This window comes from Simochromis diagramma, unplaced genomic scaffold (genome assembly GCF_900408965.1).
Source record: "Simochromis diagramma unplaced genomic scaffold, fSimDia1.1 OVJJ01000293.1, whole genome shotgun sequence".
NCBI lineage: Eukaryota > Metazoa > Chordata > Actinopteri > Cichliformes > Cichlidae > Simochromis > Simochromis diagramma.
The window spans coordinates 21995711-22022413 of NW_024386801.1; the positions used below are offsets into that span (position 1 = coordinate 21995711).

A 26703-nucleotide genomic window follows, 5' to 3' on the forward strand; every position below is an offset into this window, starting at 1 on the left:
TTGTTGCCTTGATGCTTGCTCAATCATCCAGGTAAGGAAATCCCCAAAAAGTTGATTCTCTTCATCTGGTTGTAGCGTAACAGCAGTTTGAAACACAAAAATACAAATGTGGAAGCAGAGCAACTGAGGATCAAAGGTTTATCCTTTCTCAGCAATGTAAAGCCCCTATCATCCAACATCAGCATGGAGGAGAGGAAGGCTCTCACATCACTTTGTAATGACAATAACATTAACATTAATGTCCTTCTGGCAGACAAGGGTAGGTGCACAGTTTAGCAAAACCAGAAAGACTATCATGAGAAAAATATTTCACTGCTCAGTGACAAAAATACTTATGAACCCCTGAAATGAGACCCATGTCCATCAGTTATTGGGACATTTAAAAGCTGATGTGTACCGTAAACCAGCGCATACAACTCAGTATCTAAGGTTTGACTCATCATCTACTAGAGCACAAACTGGATGTCATCAGGACACTACAACACAGAGCGAACACCATCCCCACAGACTGAGCGGCCAAGAAGCCAGAAGAACGTCATATCAAGAAGGCCCTGAGTAAATCTGGTTATTCCAGGTGGACATTTGTCAAAGCTGGGAAGACACCTAAAGAAAGCTCCAGGTGATCATAGAGAGAAGAAGGACAACTGCTGCCTAAGTGAAAACCCTCAGCGATCAATTATGTGTCAGGAGTATCGGAACAGTTAGGACACATTTTTTCTAAACACTGAGTCTCTGTGGCTTTGAAACCCCAAAACCCACTCTGCCAAAAAATTGGTCCTCCCCAAGGATCAGGTCCCCTGACACAAAACAAAGTAATATAGTGTATGCTGTTAAGTGCCAGGAGGATTCCCTTGATTTATACATCGGGGAAACCAAACAACCTCTGTGACGTGGATGGCACAACACAGAGGAGTTAACCCTCTGTGTTGGCCAGTGGACACTCTTTCAATGATGAGGATGTACACATCAACACTGGTTTGTGCGCGGAGTCAAGGAGGCCATTTACATGAAAAAGGAAAGACCATCTCTGAATCAAGGAGGGGGCCTAAGGCCACAGTGCTGTTATTGCAGCCATTCCCCAACTCTCTGTGAATGGTACTCATGGCAGTGACCATAGATTAATGGTTGTTGATCAGTGGTTGTTGATCAGTGGTCATGGCTATTTGCATATTAATGATCAAGAAACTGACCTCACAGTCCATTGTTCATCAGTGGTGCTAGTTTCAGTCAATGTGCAAAGGTACTGTTTATAAGAGTGGGGAAACCTACAGTCAGCTGAGACTGAAGAAGTCACTTGGATGAGTGACGAAACATTTGTCCAGCTAAAAATGCTACGTTATACCAGTTGACAACTTTTACTGTCAGTGTAAATGGAGAACTAATGGAAAGAACTCTAGTACAACTACTTAAAAATTGTACTTTAGCACAGTGCACTCCTTCATTAAATTAGTACAGTGACTCTTCATCCGTCCTCTTCTGCCCTTTACAAACCATCAAAACCTCACATGCTCATTCGTTCCTGCGAATACTTGCATGACAAGTGGTTTGCAGCACTGAACAAGCTTTTAGTTGTTTTTTCTTAAGTAAACTGCACTTTCAATGACTTCTTGCTCAAGACTTAAAAAGCACCCATATTTAGCACACTACACACAAATAAGTGCCAATGTACATTTGACAAATGTTTCAATAGCTGAATGTAGCTGCAAACTTGAGCAAAAAAAACCTACAAAAATGAGCCTTAAACAGACAATCAGGCTTGTATTCAATAGCCATGAGGATACACACCAACAACAGCCAAAAAGCAAAGAATTTCAAATTATAAGCCCCACTGTTAATCTTACACAAGTTGATGCTCGGAGTTCAAATCTCTCAGTTCTGATTCTGTTTATCCCAGAAAAACAGAGGATAGAGGATGGGGCTCTCCCAGCTCCCAGATGTGGCGTTTAGGATTAACTGATGCTGATCCAGCCTGGACTTCTGGAATGATATTATTAAATCTCCATTTAGGTCACATGTTGCATGATTGATGTTTGCTGGTTTCATTGAGGGCTTGACTGTGTGTTGATTAATGAGGTATATTTTGGTTTCACCAGAAGTGCGACAATGTGCTTAACTTGCAATTAGTTTTAAGGAAAATCTGGGAATTGTTAAATGTTGAAAAATAATTCAATTCAGTTGCAAAACTATGGAAAGAGAGCCAAATTTCAATAACTGCAGATGATTAAATAAAGCAGTGACATATAAACACACAGAGTGGAAGGAGATGAGAGAAGAAGAAATACTTACATCGAACCCTGTGGTAAGCTGTGACTAACTTTTGTGTGTGAAGGAGACTCCCCATTTACATGCACACAATGGATGGGATCATTTACACATAAAATTCTCCCTTTCCTGCTGAGATTTTTTTTCCTCTTTTTCTTACTCTATCTTGATATGTCAAATGCCAAACTCATGTTTCACTCTGATGTAGAGCAGCACACATGGAGCTCTCATAACTACTCTGGAGATGTTATTGAAAGTAACCATTTAAAGAAATGGTTACATTTAAACCATGGTTCCATGTGCTGTGGATTCAAAGTATGCTCTTCTCCATACCTTGGATTTAATATGTGGTTATTTGAGTTACTGATGCTTTCCCATCAACTCAAAGCAGTCTGACAATTCTCCTTAGGCTATGATCACTGGCATTAGATATCAGGGGAGAATGGCTGAGTCCCAGTGAGCGTAGACAACTGACATAACTTGAAAAACATTAAAGGAATGTGAAGATTTTGCTTGTTTCCATAGATTACACATCTGCTGCAACATCACCTGTTACTTTGTGGACTCCGGATTGTGAAGCCTTGATTTTAGATTTATGGCTGGTGCCATGTTGGCTTTTTTGGAGCCAGAGGCAAGTGCATTTGGAAATGTGTAGGGTCCAATTTGCTAATCATATAAAAGAGAAGAGAAACAAAACCTAGTTGACCAGTGTATTATACTGACAAAACCAATGTATAACTACTTTTTTGGTCATTTTTAACATCGAGCAACAGTACCTTAATGTGAAGTACTGCATGTTATCTGTTAAGTTACATGTTAATAAAATAAAGATAATACATTTAACATTTAGTAACATTTAGTATTTCTGGCACTGACTATCTAAGCCAGCAAAATTTAAATGTCTGGTTTACTAGTTGCCAGCATAACAGTCTATAGATCCATTTTGAACACTGATTTCCATGATAGCATTATGGTTGCATTAATGTAGTGTAAGCTCAGAGCCAAAAGATCATGGGCATCCAGTACTGATTTTTAGCCTTGTCCCCGAAGACATTTTTCCACATTCTCAGAAATGTATAATGACATTATGTACTGCAGATGATGAGATATTCAAGGCCAAATTTATCCTTGAATTGTTCCACAAATATGCAGAAACTTTGTCTCCATAAGATTTTTCTTTTGTATTGAATAATGTTTCTGACCTGCTGCCAATTAATCAAATTAGTTACAAAATATCCCTCCAGCTGTAAGTACCATTTATTTATCCTATCTTTTATAAAATAAAAGATGGGAAATTTTATCCTAACTTTTTTGAGACGTGTTGCCATCAAATTCAGCATGATATATTTTTCGTGAAAATATTAAAATGGCTTTGTTAATCATTTTATGTTTTCCATGTTCTATTGCGAATAAAATATATGTTTATACGATTTGGAAAACATTGCATTCTGTTTTTTATTTATATTTTACACAACGTCCTGACCTTTTTGGAATTGGGGTTGTAGAATTCGAAGAAATTCTACGAAGACGTAGAAATAGCAGTGGAGGAATCTTATTATATTTTGGAGTATCAAGCAATTGGCAGCTCACTCAAAGAAAACCTGCAAAGAACATGGAGAAAAAAGCTCAGCGGAAGATTTCAACCCCAAAACTTTTTGTTGTGAGGGAATAGCATTAACACTTGTACTACTTTGCCTCCACTGAAACAGAATGAAACTTTAATTACAGACTGTAAAACCTTGAAATGGGAGCATAAAATAATACTTATTTTATAACATCAGTTCCCGGTATCATAGTATGAATGTAAACCTTTTTATATCTCAGAAAGGTAACACAGTTATCTTTAGGTCCAGCAACTGGCTCTAGGCACCACAGATGTGTGGACTGTACCTATAGGGACAGAAATTGACCCATATTCCTAAAAATAAGTAATATGTGTGTGTTTTTCTCCTGGTAATAATTAATTCCTACCTTTTTTATTTATCTATTTAGTTTAAATTTCACTCACATAGTTCCAAGTACTTTAAGTGCTGCTATTCAGGACCCTGCATGTCCAAGGTCATGTGCAGACTTTATCATCTACAAGCAGCTGAAGGCAGCTCAGTTAGTTTGCTCACTATATCTAACAGAACACTGACTCAGTGCCAGCTTGGTCTAATTATATTTTCTGTAATTGGCCTGACTGGAGCGTAGAAGGGAGGCCTGCACCATCACGGGGGAAGTCACTGATATGAGGTATGAAGTATATGGATAACACTGCCTCCAGTTCAGCCTCTGTAATGATGTTAGGACCTGAATAACATCAGTAGCATATGAAAACATGTGAATACTAATGCATGAAAGTCTCTTCAATGTGAGGAGCATGCAAGTCAACAAAGTACAAATTTTTACATGTGAGTAGAAAGAGGGTGGAGTAACATTTAGTCCTATTTTAGGGGCTATTTTTATTTCAAATAGTTGCCTTGGCTGCCTGATTATAATTCACATTTAATGTGAGTACAGTGTCATATTATAGGTTAACTGAGTACATTTTTTAGCCTCAGCCGTACATGATCATTTGTAAATGTATTGTGTATTTACTGGAAAACTACCTAGTATATATATAAAAAAATATATATATATAATGGGGAAGAGGCTGTGTTTCAATGCTTCTTCTGTGTGCTGGATGTGGCAGCAGCCTCATTACTTACGTGTCAATTTGACCCATAAACAAGGTCCAAGGGTTCTATTACAGGAAGGGAGATCATGGATGAGAAGACAGTGCAGCAGCCTTGAGCGTAAATGATGATCATCAGAATCCCTGCGGGAATACATGGCTCATATTAACTTGCTTATTGTTGGGGCACACAGTAAGTACAATGACTCCCTTTTTGTTGATGATAGCGTAATGGACTTACAGGCCAGGCCATCACCGGAGCCTGTGTGCTCTGAGGCATTGGTCGGCCAGCAGGGAGACAGGAAAGAAAACAAGAAGACGGGATACAACGAGCCCTGGATCCCATATCCTGGCCATCGCTTCAAACAGGAGGACATGGAAGGTTTAGATAGTGACTCTACAGTCTGCGAGAGGAAATGGAAGGAGGAGGAGGTGGGCATGAAGCTCTGGGATCTAGGCCACATCTCTGTCTGATTGTCCCTGAGGGGCTGCCAGTAGCTGAACCAGACCTCTGTTCAGTCACCATTCTGGCTGAACTGTTTTTCTTCTCTCTCTGAGCTCCAGTCTCTCCATTCACCTTGCATCTTCCCTTCATTTTCTCCCTCACACTGTCTCCCTCTGTTTAATCTCTAGCCCATGGCTCATGAGTGGATGGAGCAGGTGCTTGTACTAAATAGTGAAAGGCTCTATTCTCTGCGGGGTTTTTTCCCCCAATTTTATTTTAAAGACTCACTCAGCAAAACTAGCCAGAGAGGAAAGGTATAAATGAATTTAAATCTGAAGGAGAAGAGTGTCCTTGTAAGGGTAATATCCTTAAAGGCCTCTTTCACTAAAAATGGATGAACTTGTGCTCTGATGTTTGTTCGTCATTGTCTACAATGAGCTATTTCGTACAATAAAACTGACGAGGACTGTAACTAAAAGGGTAAAATGATGATAAAACATGGGAGCGGGTGCAGGAGCATCAGTAGCTACAGAAGTTTAAAACAGTTGCAACACTGGTTATGAGGTAGCTGAAGCTCTATGGCCAATAATGACAGATAAAGATGATAAGATGAAATTTAAATGTCTTTTTGGGCATTAGCTTTACCCATATAGAAAATATATATATATAAATCTTATAACGTTTGTATCTGTCTTGTGTGAAACTTGTATGAAAAGCATACAAGAGTGAAAACAGATATAAGATTGCTTGAAGAATCATATAAATGAAACTTGTATGTTCATGAGAAAATCAAATAAGCCTTATATGATTCACTATATGAAGTAGGGCACATCAGATGCAAGTTTTTTCTATTTCTTTTCCATATGGGTAGAATGACCACAGTACCTGCACAGGGGTAAGAAGGCTGAAAGGAGTGTGGATTTAGCATTGGTTCAATGATTTGTACCCTCCCCAAATACTATAGATAAACAGGAGAAGACCTTTCACGCTGTAACAGTTGGACTAGAAATAGATGGATTTTCATTCAGCAAAGCAACTTTGGATGATTTTAATAAAATCATTCCAGCAAAGACAAACTGCAAAGAAGGTCTGTGATGAATGACCGAGAATATCTTCACATATATGTAACAGATTGGTTTGAATACTCTACTTAATATGATGACAACTGAAACCGAATCCAACTTAAAAAACACTACAATGATTATAAGACGATTTAAAATTTTGAAAAATGTAACATTATATTTGTATCACATCTGTGTACTCTGTGTTCACTGGAGACTTATGTCAGATTTATCTGATAAATAAGTTACCATGTCTTCATTAAAAGGTTTGAGTTTAACACAAGAAACATATGAATGTGTTTTGTGATAGCTTCTTTGGTGCTATCATGTAAATGTGTAAAACCACAAATATACTGGATCACATTTTGTCTTTAATAATTAACACCACAAGATCAGATTATGATAAATAAAACTTAAAAAAAGTAAAACCTCAAAATCTAAGAGTAAAAATAATAATTTGTGTAATTCGTTTTTTCTATTTGGTGAAATTCAGGCCTTTTCCTGCATCTAATGCACATTGGAAACATTGGAATTAATATTGCATATATTACGCTATATGAGGTTTTCAATCCTTATAAAGGTGCAGTTATTCTGAGGACCAAAAAATAGACCTAAGGAGTACCTTTGTGGAGATCTAGATGTACTGACACACTTTCCCTGAATCCCTCTGAGAATGCGCTGCAGCTCCCATACATACATATGTGAAAGACTCACATAACAATATTTGCATGCATAGCTTATAATATTCAAACACAGACATTTCATCTTACTCACTTTATATCTTTTCAGTGTTCAATATTTGGGCTGAAATCTATGACTGATCTATATTTTTATTTTAGCGTTACAGTTGTCGGCAGTAAAGAATTTAAATCCAAGTTTTCCAACTTTAGTGTGATAAAGAGTTATAGCTAATGTTAAGATGTCCTGTTATTAGACATCGTAAGTACTATGGTTAAATGTAAAAAAAAAAAAAAAAAAAAAAAAAGGGCAATTTTTGCAGTAGAGACATGTAAATAAATATCATGCAGAACTGCCAACAGGACCATCTTACTTAATATATTTTTCTTTGTATTTTTTGCATTTAGATCATGGCAGAAACATTCTTTGCCTTCGCAGCAAGTATATTTATTGTTTACATTGTTTACATATTCAGATGCAAAAAAGAGATTAAACTGAGACGCTGTAACAAATTCCTTAATGTGAGAATGTGTCGCCCTCTGCTGGAGTATAAATAGGTTTCAGTGAATTTTCAGCCATACATATCACACAAGCGCCTCTAAACTCTAATAAATTATGATATCATAATTTGAAAGTGTTGCCCCCTTTCTGATTCCACTCAAAGTATCAAGAAATTGTTTTTTCTTCTTCCTTTTAATTTTTAAAATTCTTTGTGCAACAGCTTACAATCATTCAGCCATACACCCTGCTCAGTGGCCTTTCCCACTGTTTGGGGAACAGGGCCATAAAAGAAAGCAGCATAGCTGCCTCAGAGAAGGAAGTTGACAGATTTTTATTTATTTATTTATTTATTTTAGCTTTTAAGTCTTTGAGCTTTCTGTGAGGTGTTTTGAACTCCAGTTTCTCGCATAGTGCGAAGACATATACCTCAATTGGAAATACAAAACAGGTACCTTGAAAAGCATAAAACGATCTTTAGAGTTGTTTCACTGAATTTGTGATTTCTAATTAAATGTGATAATCAATACACCCATCCATCCACCCATTAGCTTCCGCTTATCCTTTTCAGGGTCGCGGGGGGGGCGCTGGACCCTATCCCAGCTGGCATAGGGCGAGAGGCGGGGTACACCCTGGACAGGTCGCCAGTCTGTCGCAGGACAGAGACAGACAACCATTCGCACTCACATTCACTCCCGCATTCACACCTATGGGCAATTTGGATTAACCAATTAACCTATACCCACAAACTGCATGTCAATACCTTACTGGAAAATTGACACAAATTGGGGTTCTAACATGATGAAGATTTTAAGGGGAGTGACAAAAAGAGGAAATGCAATGTACAGGAGACAGACTATCAAAATAAGACAGGTAGAAACCCAACTCAGAAACACCTACGACAGTCACAAAGATTTGATAGCAAACATGCTAAGAAGGCCAGACTAATTAAAACCAGAACACGAGTGAACTCAAAACAGAATAATGAATCTAACAGAACTCAGAATGTGAGAGTCATTATTGAAACAATAACCAAAGTCGACTATAGTCATTGAGACTTGGACCTAAAAAATGGCAGTGAAATTGACATAAAAACCCTGTAAAATCCCTACAGAAATGTATAGTAAACCGCAAAACACAATTTTTCTGTTTCAATCACAGTGAATTTTTGTAAACGTTTAAACAGAATGTTTTTGTTATATTTACAACATCAATCTGTGATTATAATCAAATTTATTGGTTAAAACTACAAATACTTTGAACAAAAACAGTGAAATACCTTAATACTCATAACCAAACAATTATGTTAATTTGACATGCAAATATTGTAAAAATTATAGTTTTAGTCAGTTGTTTTTAAAAATACAAGAATTATATGTAAGTCACTTTACAACTGCATGGATGTACTGGGCCTACTTTTAACATGATTCATGAAATGATGCAAATTCAGGGATAGGACTAATAAAAATGTTTTCACAGAAGATGTCATTGTGAACCTGAGAGGTTGCCTCTCTATTTATAGGCTATATAAAAATATACAATTAAAATTGTTTACATTATGTTTTTTTTTTTTTTTAAATCATTCGGGCTATTTGCAGCCTATTGTAGAGTAACCTATAAGAAATTATTATTTAACGCCTAAGTAATGCTTCTGTCATAATGCTTGTATTCTTTATGTTTCTTTTAATTGCAATGTGATACTTAGACTAGACTACTTTTTTGGGTTAGGTTAGCAATGTCTCATTATTACAGACTAAACAAACTTACAGTGCCTCCCATAGGATTTCTATGGTGCCTCATCTCCACAGAGCTGTAGGCTACTTTAGGCTACTCTCCGTTGCACTGAGCGCGCCTAATTTTGAATGTGCATCTGAAGCTCGTCTCTGATTCGTCAGAAAGTTTGCACGTTAAGTTTAATATCTTGGCGACTTTTTTTCGAGATAAAAGGACCAGTTGATATTTAGACCAATGCTTGATAACCTAGCGCTAGCATGCTAGTTCAGCTGAAAAGCACAGGCAAACTTTTGAAACACTAAAAATGATCATCTGCGTCTTTTGTAAAAAGGTATTGGTCACATTAAGAGGCTATGTACTACATTGCAGAGTGCATAAGAATGAGCCTTGTTGTCTTTTTAAATGTGTTGGCGCCAATTGCAGCCAAACATTCACCACGCACTCTGCTTTCAAGGGGCATTTTTATCGTGTGCACAATGCACCTGCACTTCAAGCTACTCCTAAAGCTCTTGTTGCAGATTTAAAATGTGCAGTTTCATTATGTGCCCGCCATTTTCAAACAGTGAAAGAGCTAGTGTCTCACTTAAACGATCATATTGCAGAGGGCAGGTCTGTGTCATGTCCAGTAAGTGGTTGTAAGCATATGTTTACAAAAAAGTCATCATTTCAAAAAAATCCATGAATTCACATGGTAGGATTTGTAAAGAATTTATTCGTAAATTAGGGGGGAAAATAAGTATTTGGTCACCTCAAACAAGGAAAATCTCTGGCTCTCACAGACCTGTAACGTCTTCTGTAAGAAGCTTTTCTGTCCCCCACCTGTATGAATGGCACCTGTTTGAACTCATCATCTGTATAAAAGACACCTGTCCACAGCCTCAAACAGTCAGACTCCAAACTCCGCCATGGCCAAGACCAAAGAGCTTTCGAAGGACACCAGGAAAAGTATTGTAGACCTGCACCAGACTGGGGAGAGTGAATCTACAATAGGCAAGCAGCTTGGTGTGAAAAAATCAACTGTGGGAGCAATCATCAGAAAATGGAAGACATACAAGACCACTGATAATCTCCCTCGATCTGGGGCTCCACGCAAGATCTCATCCCGTGGGGTCAAAATGATCATGAGAACGGTGAGCAAAGATCCCAGAACCACACGGGGGGACCTGGTGAATGACCTGCAGAGAGCTGGGACCAAAGTAACAAAGGTCACCATCAGTAACACACTACAACGGCAGGGAATCAAATCCCGCAGTGCCAGACGTGTTCCGCTGCTGAAGCCAGTGCATGTCCAGGCCCGTCTGAAGTTTGCCAGAGAGCACATGGATGATACAGCAGAGGATTGGGAGAATGTCATGTGGTCAGATGAAACCAAAGTAGAACTTTTTGGTATAAACTCAACTCGTCGTGTTTGGAGGAAGAAGAATACTGAGTTGCATCCCAAGAACACCATACCTACTGTGAAGCATGGGGGTGGAAACATCATGCTATGGGGCTGTTTTTCTGCCAAGGGGACAGGACGACTGATCCGTGTTAAGGACAGAATGAATGGGGCCATGTATCGTGAGATTTTGAGCCAAAACCTCCTTCCATCAGTGAGAACTTTGAAGATGAAACGAGGCTGGGTCTTCCAACATGACAATGATCCAAAACACACCGCCCGGGCAACAAAGGAGTGGCTCCGTAAGAAGCATTTGAAAGTCCTGGAGTGGCCTAGCCAGTCTCCAGACCTCAACCCCATAGAAAATCTGTGGCGGGAGTTGAAAGTCCGTGTTGCTCGGCGACAGCCCCAAAACATCACTGCTCTCGAGAAGATCTGCATGGAGGAATGGGCCAAAATACCAGCTACTGTGTGTGCAAACCTGGTAAAGACCTATAGTAAACGTTTGACCTCTGTTATTGCCAACAAAGGTTATGTTACAAAGTATTGAGTTGTATTTTTGTTATTGACCAAATACTTATTTTCCACCCTGATTTACGAATAAATTCTTTACAAATCCTACCATGTGGATTCATGGATTTTTTTTTTCACATTCTGTCTCTCACAGTTGAAGTGTACCTCTGGTGCAAATTACTGACCTCTGTCATCATTTTAGGTGGGGGAACTTGCACAATCGGTGGCTGACTAAATACTTTTTTGCCCCACTGTATAACCTTTGCTTTGGATTTTAAAAATGCTAAAGTGTGACATATCACTGCAAAAGACACTCGTGAAGGGTGCCAATACTTTTGACCATGCATTGTTCACTTCCCCACAGCCTTTGGTTATACTTTGTCTTGAACGTGGTCATGGCCATGACTGTGTATATATACGTATATACTTAATTTTTACTTACTTTGTACTTGTATTTTAACTGATCAATTATAAAAATGCTTAATAAACTTCTATATGATTTTATTCTACAGGTGTTTCTTCTCCATAAACCCAGAAAAAGGAACCAAAGTAGAGAACAAAAACTCAAAGCGTCGTCTCAGTGTGAACCCTCGAGTCCTCACCCTGATTCAGGATCTCGCCGACCACGAGTGGCGCTAAGCCTAAATCTTGACTCTCTGTGGACTGTTAGTTTTACTTTGTTAATTTTGTTCCACAATGTGTACTGAAACCTTTTACTGGTCGAATGCATGAAGCCAATTCATGAAGATGTTCTTGCTTTGAAGGAATGTTCTTTATAAAAATAAAATAAAATAAAAAACATGCTGCTACTGCAGTGTTTCTAGACCACATGTGTAGGTTTGTTTCACCACGTGGTTTTCCTGATGTGTTTTCTGACCAAGGCCATGGTTGTGGTGACAGCAGGGTGCGTGTTGCGTTGCATGGTGATTATGATCATTTTGGCACAATATGTGATTTTTGTTTTAAAGTCTTAACGGGTTATTTAACTTTTTCTGGTAGAGGGTCTAACAAATGCTTGTTTCATGAACATGGTTCTTGCTTTGCAGGAATGTTCCACAGCTTTTATAGCCTATATTTTGATTGAATTGTGTAGTTGCTGTGTGCCTTGCATATTGTGTTAGTTGGAAAAAATGCATCCAATTGCTGTCATTTGGCTAATCTGGCTGCAAAATAAATTTCCCAAAAGTGATATTTTCCTCTCTTGTGTTTTCTCAAGGTGTATTTTTGCATGTTTGGGTGTAGGCGTGGCAGTAATAAATTTGCTGGTTTATGGTTAAAATTTTACATTAAAACATAAAATATACAGCATAGTAATAGATTTTATGTATAATATACAGAGCAGCTCAATTTAATATGCACAGTTTCACCGTTGTTCTACCATTTTAAATTAGTTTTTTGCTCGATATTTCCCTGTTAATTTTACAATTTATGGATCCACAATAAGCATTTATTACTTGTAAAAGATACAGGAAATAGTCTATTTATATATAACATCAATGTGTGAAATTAACTTCTTTTTTCTGTAGATTTAACAGTTTTAATGTGAGTTTCATTCACTGTAAATCAATTTACATATTGCATCTGTAAAGCGATATACTGTGCTGCTGTATTTTTTACAGGAAGTCCCTGGTAACCCCAGCTGCCAGCGTTTTCCTGTAAAAACAGCACTTTTTTTTTTTTACAGTGTAGTGTATGCTTTGAGGACACACACACTGGGTTGAAGTTGAGAGTAACCCTGAACATGTTATGGGACATTATTCAGATCCTTGTTCTAAAGTAATTGGGGTTATTTTTGTGTCCACTAATATCCCAAAGATGCTTTCTGTCATTATTTTGGGTTTAAGGAGTCACCTTTTAGATAGATTTGATTTTAATTTCTTACTTGCTATACAATTAGGGTGCAATGTCATGATGCCAGCTTTGATTGGCAGCTGCTGCTACTGAGAAACTTGTGCATCTCTGTTCATGAACTGCAGATAGAGTCATGCATAATTTTTCCACTGAAGGATTTTTCAGCACTGGCTTATTATACATATTTTTTGAATTTATTTTTATTGAACGTTTGTTACAAATATTCAGATTAAAAAGCAATTTGAATTATTCTTAGTGACATATTGTTCACAAAGAAACATCAACAACTCCAAGGTAAAATATTATAATGGACAATTTGTTAGGATGTAAAGCTTTGTTTTTCTAAAAAAAAAAACCAAAAACCAAAAAACAAATGAACAAACAAAACTCCACACACGTCTTAAATCAGTATTTTCCAGGTTTTGAAATGTCTTTGAAATGCAGTTTTAGTGCTGTCCTTTGTCCCACACCGCTCTGCCACCTCGCTGTAAATCCTAAGCTGCCCTGTTAAGGCATAGAAAAAGCCAGTTTTATTTCAAAATTGTCCCAAATGTCTCCGTCACTGAAAATTGTGGGTTTAACTTTAAAACTGAACATCAAATATCATTTTAAACCAACGAAAGTCTTTAGAGAAGAACTAGAGTTAATCTCAGGCAAAAAACAAACGCTATCAGCTCACACTTACACCACATGTGCTGAATAAGTTAGGTCAGTGATTCTCTGCAGCTCCGTAAACAGTTCCTGTGAATGATATAAGGTATAAACACACCTGCAACAAGCGATAAGATTGCTTTACCTTGAACCAACGTGCTTGTTCCCAAAGGAAGCAGCGGATGGGTTTAGCTTTCTCTGAGGTTAGTGCCACCATTTAAAAAGTAAAATTGTCCATAAACCAGTTTACCTATGAATGGTCAAATTAACCAGTGGCTGCTTTTTGCATTTACCTGGACATAAATGAATATTACAGGGATACTGTAATATTCATTTATGTCCTGTTTGTCATTCAGATGAATTATTTGCTAACAGACCAGGCAGCTTAAATGCTGCTTAATGTTTCTTTAAGTCAAAGGGGAAAAAGGTGTTATTGTCAGATATAGATTGTACTGTATTTGTCTGTGTCGGAAAACATTTCATTTCATTTTTCTGGGTTTATTTTTTTGTACCTTTCATAGTTTTATTTTGATAGTTTTTAGTGCCATTATACATGTTATACTGATCAGGAAACATATGAAGTTTCACAGGAGAGAAAACCTATATGCAGAAAATGGTCTAAAGAAAAAAAGCTGAACCTTTAATGGTTGATATAAAAATAACAGAGATACAAATGGTCTAAAGTACTAGAAAAAAAAAGAACCGGAATCCAGGCAAGATACAAAAGTCATGACAGAGCCAACAGTGACATGAAGTGACAGCTGAAAAGGGGAGAAGTGAGGCCATATCCACACAGACTGATCAGACCAGTAAAAACCAATGAAACAAGTGAAACAAATATGAACGGGCTAGACGGTCACAAAGGAAGGAAAGTAACTAGAGTCACGAAGAAAGAAATGACAAAATAAAATGTCATGATTTAAACAATCACTCTTAAAGATAAAACACACACACACAGAGGTGCTTTATTGGAGGTTTATTGAATTATTTTAAAATGTTTATTTTGTTGATCAAGTGACTGTTCAATGATGATGATGATATTTTTCAAAGAAGAGTTGGATTGTTTGCATCATGCTGCTCATCTGTCTGATAGAAAAACATTAAGATTTATTATGAGAAATTCACTCCATTTTCAACAATGCAGTGTGAGGAATAGTATACGATGAACTTAGGATAATAACCTGAGATTGTTCAGCATCCATACAGCCTGTTGAGCCTGAGGATGTCCATCTGACTCATCTCAGTGGCATATCCAAACTCCACATTGGAATTAGGGATAGCCACCAAAGTGGGCTGGTTGTTCTTGGAGAAGGCGTACCTGAAAACACAGGGTGTGTGTTTTTTCCAAGGGAAGTTACTGAAAGCTATTGCGCCTACTGTACAATAAGTATTTGCCAAATTGACTATGAAATTTTATCAAGCCAGAATAAACCATAAAATATCAAATAGAGAGTACAAAAATATTTAAGAAATACACAATCCCGAAGAAAAAAGCAAGAGAGAACAATACGAAAAATTCTGATTCACATTCACTCAGTTTTCATTGCACTTTAACACCTGTTCGAACATCTTTCATAATTTCCAACATGATGACGACAGCCACAGCTGTAACACGGAGCTGCTGGTATTGATACCTACTTGTGGTAATGCATAACAGAGCCATAGTCATAGGGGGTTCCCTGGTTCAAAGTGTTGATTTTGTCAAAGTTGTGCTCCTTTCCTAGAGACAGAAATACCATGAGCTCCATTATTCATTCTTTATCTTGTTTCCGTGGCTTTAGTCCACTCTACATTTCTATGAGTGTTCAGATACTTCGGCATTTTATGATGTATTGCATTTTGCTTTCTTATAACGCACTATGAAGGTTTGTGTGCTCGTCGATTCCAATACTGGTTTTTGCTCACGTGAAATAAGTGGGTTATAGTGGGTTAATGATGATCGACAGACATGTTGGTATTATGAATTTGCTTCTTGTCCGTCGACATTGTTTGTGCAAAGCTAAGCAAAGCCTGAAGTACAGAATAGCTGTGACAGCTGTAGCTTCTCTTTGCATTCAACCTTTGGTTAAAAAAAAGCCAATCAGCACATTTTTCAAAATGCCCAAGTAATCCTATATTTTGTGCCAGTAAGTATTTTCTTCCTGTATTCTATTTATATTGCTGTCATGGATAGTGAAAAGTGAAAACAGACAAACCCGGAGTGATGTTCTCCCACAAAATGCGGATGTGTTCGTCGCGGTCAGAACGTGTCTGCTCGTGATTGAAACCCAGAGCGTGGAGCACCTCGTGCTGGACAGTGTCGTAGTAAACACAGCCTGATTGCTGCAGGGACAGTTCCTGCGCATAGTAACGACGGCCGATGTAGGAGTAGCACCTACAAAGGTACAAAATAAATCTTGTTACAAAAGCTGCAAAAATGTCTTCTTCTTCTTTCTTTTTTTCAAATCTGTAACTGCACAAACTTTTTTGAAATATGTTTCATGTTAACACATCAGGGAATAGTTAACCAATCCTGCAAGTATTAAATATGTTGCTAAAACTTGTTCTACGTGAGATTTCTTTGCTTTGTTTTTTCACCATCTAGTGCAACTACCATTTCTGGAGTTCTACCAACTCCAGACATGTGGTGCTTCATTAATTCATACACAGAAAAGTGTGGTTGCACAGCCATTTTTAAACAATAGGAAACATTTTGTATGGATGGAAACGGAATTTTGGGGGACTGCAGTAAACTTTGCCATTATGAATATTTTCTTTTTTTACTCGTTCTGATTGGTTGAGAAAGTGAAAAACTTTGGCCTGGATTAATCGAACAAAAGTCTCCGCTGCATGATTTAGTAGTTACATTTAGTGTTTATACACCTACTGTCTGAAATCCATAACTAATCCTTAAAAGAACAAAAAATAGTGACGTTAGTGAACATATTAAAATTAAATACAGGTTTTCTTAGACAGATTGGGCAAAGAAAGAACGTGTTTTGCTCATGTTTACCCATTAAGACTCTGGATATTCAAGTAGTCTCTCTCGTTTGTGCGTCTGATTAAACGGATACAAGAAAAAGAATCGAAGGACTGCAGAGCACGCTCGATGACTGCCACCTCACGAGAGGCTGGAAAAATGGAAAACACATTTTAATCCACCACTAGACCAACAGGATCCTGTGATATTTTGCAGGAAAAATGTCTGCAGCGCAACACACCATGTTCCTGGTGATAAGTGCAGAGAATAGCATTCATAGATGAGTTTACTCCTTACTGTACACGCTGGAAAGGGTGTAGGGCACGTAGACACGTCCATCAGCGGACTTGGGCCACATGCAGCCAGAAGCGGTGCAGGGGTCAGCGTTTCTCTCCGCCTCCGAGCCGTAAGCAATATCATCCACTATGTAGGGTTCATCAGGAGAACGGACTGCAGCAAACACATTGATCAGTTCAATTGTCTGATTCACTCTTACATCACTCTCCCTTTTTACTGAGATCTAAAATATTTGTGATAGTCCAAAGGATCCGAGTACCACAAAAGACACTGAGATTCTGAGAAAAGGCGAGGGAGGAGAAAAGAGGGTTAAACTTTTTTATGGCTTTAAAAATTCTCACCAATATCTCTGTTGGCTCTCTCAATTCGCTCTGAAGTTGACAGAACCTTAGCATCCTGCACAAAAAGGAATGAAGAAGTGCTGTTGGCATACTGATGATCTACCAGCAAGGATCATAGAAGTAAATAATTATTTGATAAACGTTTTTATACTTTATTTTTAACAAGAATATTTTACAATTAAAGGATGGATTTACTGTCAGTAAATTTGTCTTAAAGCTATAGTCAGATGCAAGTAATTATTCCTCCTTTTCATACTGGCCAAATGATGTGATCTTAATGAGCTCTTAATGGAAGTGACTGAAAACCACAGTTGTCAGTTGTGATACATTGTATTGTGATACATGTGACTCTAATATATTGCATCACCAGTCTTAAAAATATAGCGAACATGTTCCAAAATTAGCTTTTTGTGCAAAACAAAGTCAGGAAAGCACTTCAGAGGAGAAGCACATCAAGTGGGAATCTGCAATATTGTCTGAAAGTAGAAAACTAAAGAACAATGGTAAACTTACAGATTCCAGAATTTTCCAGGAGTTATTGACAGACAAAAGGGAGAGAGAAAGAGAGAAAAATGAAATTTGTTCCACATTTATTCCACCAAATCAGTCAAGATGTGCTAGAAAAGGAGAATTCCTTACCTCACTTTCAGCCCAGACAGAGATTGCCAAAAGGGCCACAAGGCCTAGAACACACCTAACCCCAACCATGTCAACAAAATATCTGCAATAATGATACAAAACATATTTACCCAGTTATTCCAGTTCTTCAAAATTCAGTTTAGACGTGGATTCTTAAAGCAGAACAAAGGAGAATTTATTGGTGATACTTACAGCGATCCCTGAAGTGACAGAAACGCATCATAATGCAATGTGGTTGAACATCACTTTATAAAGCCAACTGCACCGGATCAAAAAAGTCCTTTTATGGACATTTTGGAGGAGAAGAGGGGAGTGAAAAGCCCAAGATAAATACATGTCACCTTGATGCCATGTTGCATATCCCCACGATCCCTTGATAAGAGCAGTTCATCGTAAACTTGTACAGAGGTTGTTTCTTAACCAGTCTTGTGTTGCCTTTCTTCTTTTCAGTCAGTTAACACAGCTGAAATGAAATCATTGTAGATATGCGGGATTTATTGGGAATAGCCACAAAATTTTGAACATGAGCAGAAATCTTGCACATCGGAACTATGAAAGTCCAGGGATGCACACTTAGGTAGCCAACGTCCCCAAACACAAGTTGCAAAATTATTCTGATATCAGACAAATTCATCATCATCATCATCATCACTTTACATTCTGACTCTCACATCTGTATCCATGCAAACTCAAAAGAGGAAAGAAGAGTAATGTCATGATTTGCTGGCGAGAGAACCCAAATGCACGAGGCAAACCACAGCAGCTTTATTGGGGTGATAGAAAACCTAAAGCAGCATGATACAGAATCTCTGAGAATTTCTTTGCATTGCACTCCTGACACTTTCTCAAAGAGAGTGTGAACAAATTGTTTCTGAAAATCTTCAGGAGGATGCCCAAATCTGCGACTTTACATGCCCCTCACAGTGCTCAAATAAAATAAAATAAACAAAATACCTGGAAATGCAACAGATCATTTCACCAAAACTTGCATAGTCTGTATTATAAAATCAAGGTTACTGCAAGACTGCAATAGCAACATAAGTAATAGATTGTGATGCACCATTTTCATTTAAACTGGATGGTTTTTAGAGAAAAACACCTTTTTTTCTTTTTATAAATTTCTTCTGGAACCTGCGAGTACAGACAACAACTTAAAAAATTATTTGTAATGGAAAAAAATAGAAATTGTTATAAAAACATTTCACCCATTTTTTAAAAGCATTTTTCTTTATACATTTTTGGAGCGGTATTTGTGTATAGACTGGAACACATTTGTGAGTAGTCAAAATTTTCGAAGTCTTTAATATACATTTTTCAACCTCTTGAGACAAACTTCTCTCCATAGTGAACCATCTGGAATGGCGTTTCCAGATGTTACATACATTTCCACAAATTACATGTTTTAAGTGGCAGCTAATTTTAACATGTGTCTAACAGCTCAACAAATATCTGCAAGCAAACAGTTTTTGTTCAGTGTGTCACAAAATGTGTGTGCTACCTAGAATTTCAGCTGCTTGATTTCCCAGGGAGGGTACAAAAACACTCATGGGTGACAGAACTGATCAGTGATATTTAAAGTGGAATTGTAAAAATGAAATATATAGTTAGGTCCATGTATATATTTGAATACTGACACAAGTTTGTTTTTTTTTTAACCCATTTACTTAAACATATTCCAATTATAGTTACATAGTGGACATGGGCATAATGTGTAGACTATCAGCTTTCATTTGAGGGTGGCACATTCAAATTGGATGAATGTGCCACCCTCTTTTCAAAGAAACATAAAGTAATTGGACTATTAACTCAAAGGCTATTTCATGGGCAGGTGTTGGTAATTCCTTCATTGTGTGATTATCAGTTAAGTAGATAAAAGGCTTGGAGTTGGCCTGAGGTGTGGTGCTTGCATCTGAGTGATTGTGCTGTGAAGACAACATGCAGTCAATTGATCTCTAAATGCAGGTGAAACAAGCCATCCTTAAGCTGTGAAAACAGAAAAAAAAACCATCAGAGAAATTGCTACAATATCAGGAGTGGCAAAATGTACAGTTTGGTACATCACGGGAAAGAAAGAAAGCATTGGAGAACCCAGCAACACACAAACGAAACCCTGGACCTACACAGAAGATGGCAGTGGTGGATGATTGCAAAAGAAGAGTATTGTGTAAGTGGAGATTGGACTAGATTGGACTTTGGTGAAAATCAAAGAATGGAAAAACATTCTTTGTAGAGATGAAAGCAAGATCAACCTCTACCAGAATGACAGCAAGAGTGTGGAGAAGGTGCGGAACAGCTCATGATCCAAAGCAAACCACATCATCTGTAAAACACGGCACTGTGATGGCTTGAGCTATCCACAGCTGCCAGTGGCACTGGGATGCTTGTTATTATTGATGATGTGACACAAGACAGAAGCAGCTGAAGGAATTCTGAGGTATTCAGAGACCTATTATCTGCTCAAACTGAGCTGAATGAAGTTAAATAATTGTGCCGTGTTTCATAACAGAGATGGACAATGACCCAAAACATACAGGCAAAAACAACCCAGGAGTTTATTAAAGCAAAGACAGTGTCACTGTTGCCTCACAGCAAGAAGGTTCTGGGTTCATATCTCACCTGTGGCTGTTCTGTGTGGAGTTTGCATGTTTGCCGTGCAAGTAGCCCTTAAATCAATTCAATAGTCAGATTTGGGGTTTAAAAAGTCAAACTTGCTTCTACAAGATTAATTTTTCCTTTTTTTTTTTTTTAAAGTTTCTTCAGATGATTGTATATTTTGTGCTTGTTGGGTCAAAAAAAGTTAACTGCTTCTGGGAGAGGATGATGATTTATGTAAATTTGCTCAAAAGCTCTCTTCCATTTCACCCAGCTCATGTTTGAAAATTCACTGCAGGACTCTCTTTACACTGTAAGTTGTCATTTAATGTCATTTATACAACTTCTGCCATTTAACAACTTTATTTTTTATCAGCAGATTTCAGAAAGAAATTCTTAGTTCATGAACCTCTGGCATAGTACATAAAAAGTAAAGATTCTGTGAACGGGTCAATGAAGATTTATTTTTAATTCAATGTGTTAAATTGTACGAAAGAGTGACAAAACAGTCTTGGAAACAACTGCTCTGATGTCTGAACGGCACCACATTTCCAGGACTGCTATTAGCACCTATGAAGACAAAAGAAAGAAAGTGTGAAACTAAGGTTTAATATGTGTTGCCCAACACACAAGTTATATTTAGCAGCATTAGCCTGTACGCCCATTTAAAAGACACCTTTTTATGACACCTTTGTGATGCTTTATAATGTGAATGTGTGTGAATAAATTGCAAGTTATTTAAATGTCACCATTTTGCAACAGTGATAAAAAGCTTACGATGGTTTCCTTCCTTCATGTTCAAAGCACACTGCCTTCTGGTGCTAGTCAGGTAGCATAGTTAAAGAGTTAAAAAGTCGGTAGTTGAAATATAAATGGCTGCTGCAACTTTTCCCCCCCCCATTATTTTTATTCATCACCTAAATGCAGTTTATATTACTGTAACCATAGTGATGAAGCTCCTCTACCTCAAAGTACAGATTTATACAGAAACCCTGATCTTTCATCAAGATTTGTGCATAAATGTAACCAAATCATTGCCTTAACATTGTATTACAATAAAAATCTCAGTTATTCATTTATTTAAATTAAATTATAACATGTTGCACATTCAAAACTTATGTTGCATTTCTTACTGTTTAACACTTGTACAGCCTGTTCAGTCTGGTGATGTCATTCTGGCTCATCTGAGTTCCTGTGCCAAATTCAACATTGGGATTGGGAATGGGCTCCATGGTGGGCTTGTTGTTGCCAGAGAAGGCATACCTGGAATAATGCACAGCGAGTTTGTTTGTATTCAAGAAAAAATGAGAAACTAAAGTAAGTAAAGAGCAAGTAAAAGTTTGTCAGTTGGCTCTCATTAAGAGGAGGATGTCTTCATATTTTCTATAATCAGAATCACTACGTGCTGGTAAGAGGTGCTTACATTTGTTTCAGCGTGCAGAAAAACCCTTGATTAATTTTGCATAAACAACAAAAAAGAAAGTTATCAAAAAACAATAATAATAATAAAAAAAACCTGAACTAAAACCTAAAACTGAATGAACAGATGTCTGATGAAAGTGATCCAGACCTGTGGTACTGCATGACTGAGTTGTAGTCATAGGGGGTGTTCTGGTTCAATGTGTTGATCTTGTCAAAGGCATACGCCCAACCTGAGAGAGAGAAAGTGTCATATGCATCAGAAAAGGCTGATGAGAGTTAATGTTTGCATTTAGAGCCTCAAACTCTGTTTGCTCTATAGTTAAAAGGTTAGTTTTATAATTTTACACATTTGAGTTTATAATATATTTAATGACTTTATTGTCACTTACCTCACTTTATAATTTAAAGTATGACATTTAAGTTATTTCTTATCGAATTTTGTAAAATCACTTCGATCCCTAGTTGAGTGCATCCTGTCCTGCTGTGTTGCTGTTCATTATGGAAGATAATTTTAAAGATAAACTGTAACCCGAAACACACCAACAGCCCAAAGAGACCAGAGAGTGCCACCAAAAACAGAAATCAGACCGGATGCGATGTTCTCCCACAGGATTCGGATGTGCTGGTCCCTGTCAGAGCGACACTGCTCATGGTTGAAACCGAGGGCGTGGAGCAGCTCGTGCTGGACGGTGTTATGGTAGAGACAACCCTGACGGTCCAGAGACACTGCCTGGCCATAACCAAGGCGACCGACATAGGAGTAACACCTGCATTCACACAAAAAGAAAAAAGAAAGGAAAAAAAAGAAAAATGTATTGTTATCATCCCTTACAAAGCAAAGCAAATTATCTAAACGAAACTATAATAAGGTTCTACAAACAAAATGTTTTCTTTTAACTAATAAAAGACTATCACAGTCATTTAAAATGATAAAATATAATGGCTATGTCTGTCAAGTAAATTATTATTAATTAATGTGATTATGACTCTAATTGTGATTAAAAGTCATACCAAAGAAGATTTTAAATTCTTGCTGAAATTGGAAACTGAAATTAACTCTGATATTTAACTGTGTAGAATAAAACAAATGACTAGCTAAGATTAAAGCAAATGGGGAAAAGCAGGAAGCACAGAGGGTGGGCCATCACAGTATGATTTTAAAAATGCATAAACAGTTTAAAAACCTCCAAAGACTGCACAGTTTCCACACCCACACACACACACACACACACACACACACACACACACACACACACACACACACACAGAGAGAGAGAGAGAGAGAGAGAGAACAGCAAGAACACCCATTATCACCCATTGATGGACTGGATGTTCAGGTAGTCTCTCTGGTTGGTTCTTGGGACGAAGTGAATGCAGGAGACGTCTTGGAATGACAGCAAACCTCGCTCAATGATGGAGCGCTCACGAGAAGCTGAGAAGCAGAGGGAAGAATACATTTCCACCTACTGTCATCTGCTCAGTATCTGTAATTACAGAAATACTTTGAAATCTACACTAATTAACATGGAAAATGCAATAAGGATTCATCAAAATCAAATGTTTTTTAGCATTTTTTTCGTTTAAACTTTGAGCTCCATTTTCAGTTTGTAGTTATTGCAAAACAAAGTCTTTAGTTTTTATGTAGAATTTAAAGTAGTTGTTGCTGTTTTTTTAAGTGTTAAGCCAAAAATTGTGGCAAAGCATTAAATAAAGATGTACAAATCGCAGGTTTATTCCTTTTTCATTCTCCAAAGGAGTATAACTACAACACAAAGTTTAACTTGTGAAACAAGACCGGACACAGAAAAATCACAGTTGATTTATTAAGCTATTCACTTCATTTCATTCAGATTTGTTTTCTGAGCTTTTGCTGTTTTGTGATTTTTTTTGTTTTATGAGCTTGTTTCACTTTGATTTTACAGTCCATTAGTTCATTTGATCAGCTGCTTTATTTCAATTTTAAAACTGCCTTAATAATTCTTGAGTTACTTACAGTAATGAGAGGCGATGATGTAGGGGACATAGACGTTTCCATCGCTGGATTTTCCCCACATGCAGCCAGAGGAGGTGCAAGGATCAGCATTCCTTTGATTCTCATTTTCATAAGCAATGTCATCAATGATAAAGGGCTCCTCTGCTGTGTGCACTGTGAAATGAGAGCACTGAGTGATTTGATGATATATCAGTGTATGGTAAAGTATATCAAAGTACTGTTGTGCAAATGAGCAAAATACCTTCTTGCTCTGAGGCGACAGTACTAACCACTGCACCGCCATATGGAAAATAATCAATGTATCTAATGATAATTTTGCTTCATTTTAATCTCAGTGAATGGACTACAGCAGGATCTTATTTCTTTTACAAAATGTATACTCCAAATTTACGTAACATTGAAGGTCAGCAGTTTTGTCATCTTAAGCTCAGTGGTTTCATAAAATATTATTATTGATATATCATTAATCTCAAAAAATCTGGAAGAACCTTGAGTCTGGATTTTAACAACAAATCTGTAATATTTTCCTGAGATATTTCACAATAGAAATACAGGATTCACACAAGCAATGTTCAATCTCAGAACGAAGAGTGGAGCAAAATAAATCTGGAACCATAAAGTGAGTCTGAACTAAATAAAGTAACAGGCCGGAAGTTGGTGTAAATGAAGTATAAATATCTTACCTACATCCTTGTTGGCCCTCCACAGGAGCTCAGCGACAGACAGATCCTAGCTCAATCAGATGGCATCATTCATTAGTGAGGATTTACATGGAAAATCTTCGGTTTTCAATTGAAATTTGTTTCCAGAAAGATGAAATAAAGTCTTTACATGTTTTACAAACTCATGTGTGAATGTGGTTATCTGAGGAATGATTCTTGGCAGATGTCAGTTCAGCAAATTCATTGCATTCATTGCTTGTCAGTATTTTTCTTGGATCATTCACTCAGTCACGGCCAGAGATGGGCAGTAACTGTAATCCGATTACTTTTATCAAGTAACGAGTAAAGTAAGGGATTACTATTGCAAAAACGGTAATTAGATTACTTTCCCGTAGGAACGCTGCGTTACTGCGTTACTAAAACCGTGATTTTTTTGGCGAGAATGTCTCATGACAGTGACGTAAGCAAGTCAACAGTGGATAATATACCAAGTACGGAGAGAGTATGAGCATGCAGCGTTTAAAGCATGGAAGTACTGACCTTACTTTGAGTTTGATTCCATAAAAAGTGACAAAAACATTAGTGTTTGTTGTGCGTGGGAAGAAAACTTCTTTTTACAGCGAAAAAAACCCTAAACTTCCAAGCAAGCACCGAGTGCGCAACGACATAATGGGAAACTCACAGAGAAACTCGCGGATTCTTCCACTGACCGCTGCGGCACACCTGCACCAGGGTAAACCTCCGCCTACCCCGCTCCTGCTTTACAGGTGAAAATAGAGCAACAGGACCGCTGAGTCTTTGACTTTATTTATTTTCTGCTGTGTTTTACTTGCATCTATTTGAAAGACTGAGTGTAAACACACACAAAAAAATATTTTATGTGCTGGAATGTGCAGAAAATAGGTTTAAATATTAAACAAATTTCTTCCAGTCAGAGAATGTTGCATATAATTAAATTTTTGCTTGATGCATAAAGTTAAAAGATTAAAACTGATAAAACAAGTTTTAAAAAGAGACTTTTCCATTTGATTACATTTTGTATGATGGATTATGTAGAAAAAGTAGAATTGGGCTGAAAGATCTATCGCTTTATCACCTATTCAGGTTGTAAATCGTGTTTTTAAAAAGTAACCAAGTAACTAAGTAATTAATTACTTTTGAAAATAAGTAATCAGTAAGGTAACGGGATTACTTTTTTGGGGAAGTAATCAGTAATTAGTAACTGATTACTTTTTTCAAGTAACTTGACCAACACTGGTCACAGCTACCCAACATGAGGTTTTCCTGCTTTGGTGAGTGACTTTCGAGTATTTTGTTAGTCTGTTATTTAGTATCAATTAGCAGGTATTTGTGTCTGTATAGTCTATGACTGCAGCTTGAAAACCAGCAATCTAGAAGGCCTGACAATCCACCATCTCTTCTGGCTCCGAGACTTAAGAAGGTCTTAAGAGCTTGGAAACAAAAGTGACTGGACCTTTTTAAGTTTCTTGAAGATGTTTCATCTCTCATCTGAGAAGCTTCTTCAGTTCTACAACCAAACGATGAAGAGTCCCGGATAATTAAACCCTAGTTGGGGTTATTCTCATTGACCCACTATTAATCACGTGACTCATCACATGAGTCAAAGCGCAAAAAAATGCATGGGTCATTATCACCAGAGGTTTCAAGTGATATCACATTCGCCTCTTAAGGCACCATTGGATCAATTCTTTTCTTCTCTTGTATGCACAGTGTAATGTTGCATAATTTAACCTAACACAATCATGTCTTGGAAAAATTTGAATCTGGAATTTAAACAAAGCTGTCAAATAAATGTAGTGAATTAAGAGAGCAATATTCTCTTAATGAAATGGAGTAAATGTAGCATTAAGTGGGATTTTTAAGTTCGATATTTAGGATATCCTCACCTTCTCATCAGCCCAGCAGAGGACAGAGGCTCCGAGGAGGATCAATAAACTGAGTGTGCATTTCATGAAAGCCATGTCACACAGTGTTAACACCTGGATCCTGCTGCAGCTCCTGTTTATACCCTCCAGTATAACTGCTGACTCGCAAAAAAACTCATTGACAT

The 26703-nt window shown here is 37.4% G+C and overlaps 3 protein-coding genes across 4 annotated transcripts in view; all 3 read right to left on the reverse strand.

The window, feature by feature from the left end:
- Positions 1-5067, reverse strand: part of cttnbp2 (cortactin binding protein 2) — a 96502-nt gene extending 91435 nt beyond the window's left edge. Inside the window, exon 1 of the mRNA XM_040026547.1 lies at positions 4953-5067. The gene's annotated coding sequence lies outside the window, so the exon portion shown is untranslated. The remainder of the gene's footprint in view (positions 1-4952) is intronic.
- Positions 5068-14688: 9621 nt separating this feature from the next.
- Positions 14689-18264, reverse strand: LOC120730269 (high choriolytic enzyme 1-like). Of its 2 annotated transcripts, none has more exons than XM_040026552.1 (9): positions 18156-18264; positions 17964-18045; positions 17325-17370; positions 16984-17136; positions 16720-16837; positions 15923-16101; positions 15366-15447; positions 14909-15045; positions 14689-14809 (listed from the first exon to the last, which is right to left on the reverse strand). In XM_040026552.1, exons 2-8 carry the CDS (start codon positions 18030-18032, stop codon positions 14919-14921), a joined length of 774 nt encoding a protein of 257 aa, XP_039882486.1. In that variant the 5' UTR covers positions 18033-18045; positions 18156-18264; the 3' UTR covers positions 14689-14809; positions 14909-14918. The 2 variants fall into 2 exon arrangements, with proteins under 2 accessions (XP_039882486.1, XP_039882485.1); XM_040026551.1 differs by having other exon boundaries at positions 14691-14813; positions 18156-18255.
- A 2733-nt stretch (positions 18265-20997) lies between these two features.
- Positions 20998-26659, reverse strand: LOC120730268 (high choriolytic enzyme 1-like). The gene is made up of 8 exons (XM_040026548.1): positions 26540-26659; positions 24654-24699; positions 23971-24123; positions 23292-23409; positions 22566-22744; positions 22126-22207; positions 21689-21818; positions 20998-21125 (listed from the first exon to the last, which is right to left on the reverse strand). The coding sequence occupies exons 1-7, from the start codon at positions 26612-26614 to the stop codon at positions 21692-21694; spliced, it is 780 nt and encodes a 259-aa protein (XP_039882482.1). The 5' UTR covers positions 26615-26659; the 3' UTR covers positions 20998-21125; positions 21689-21691.
- Positions 26660-26703: the final 44 nt, after the last annotated feature.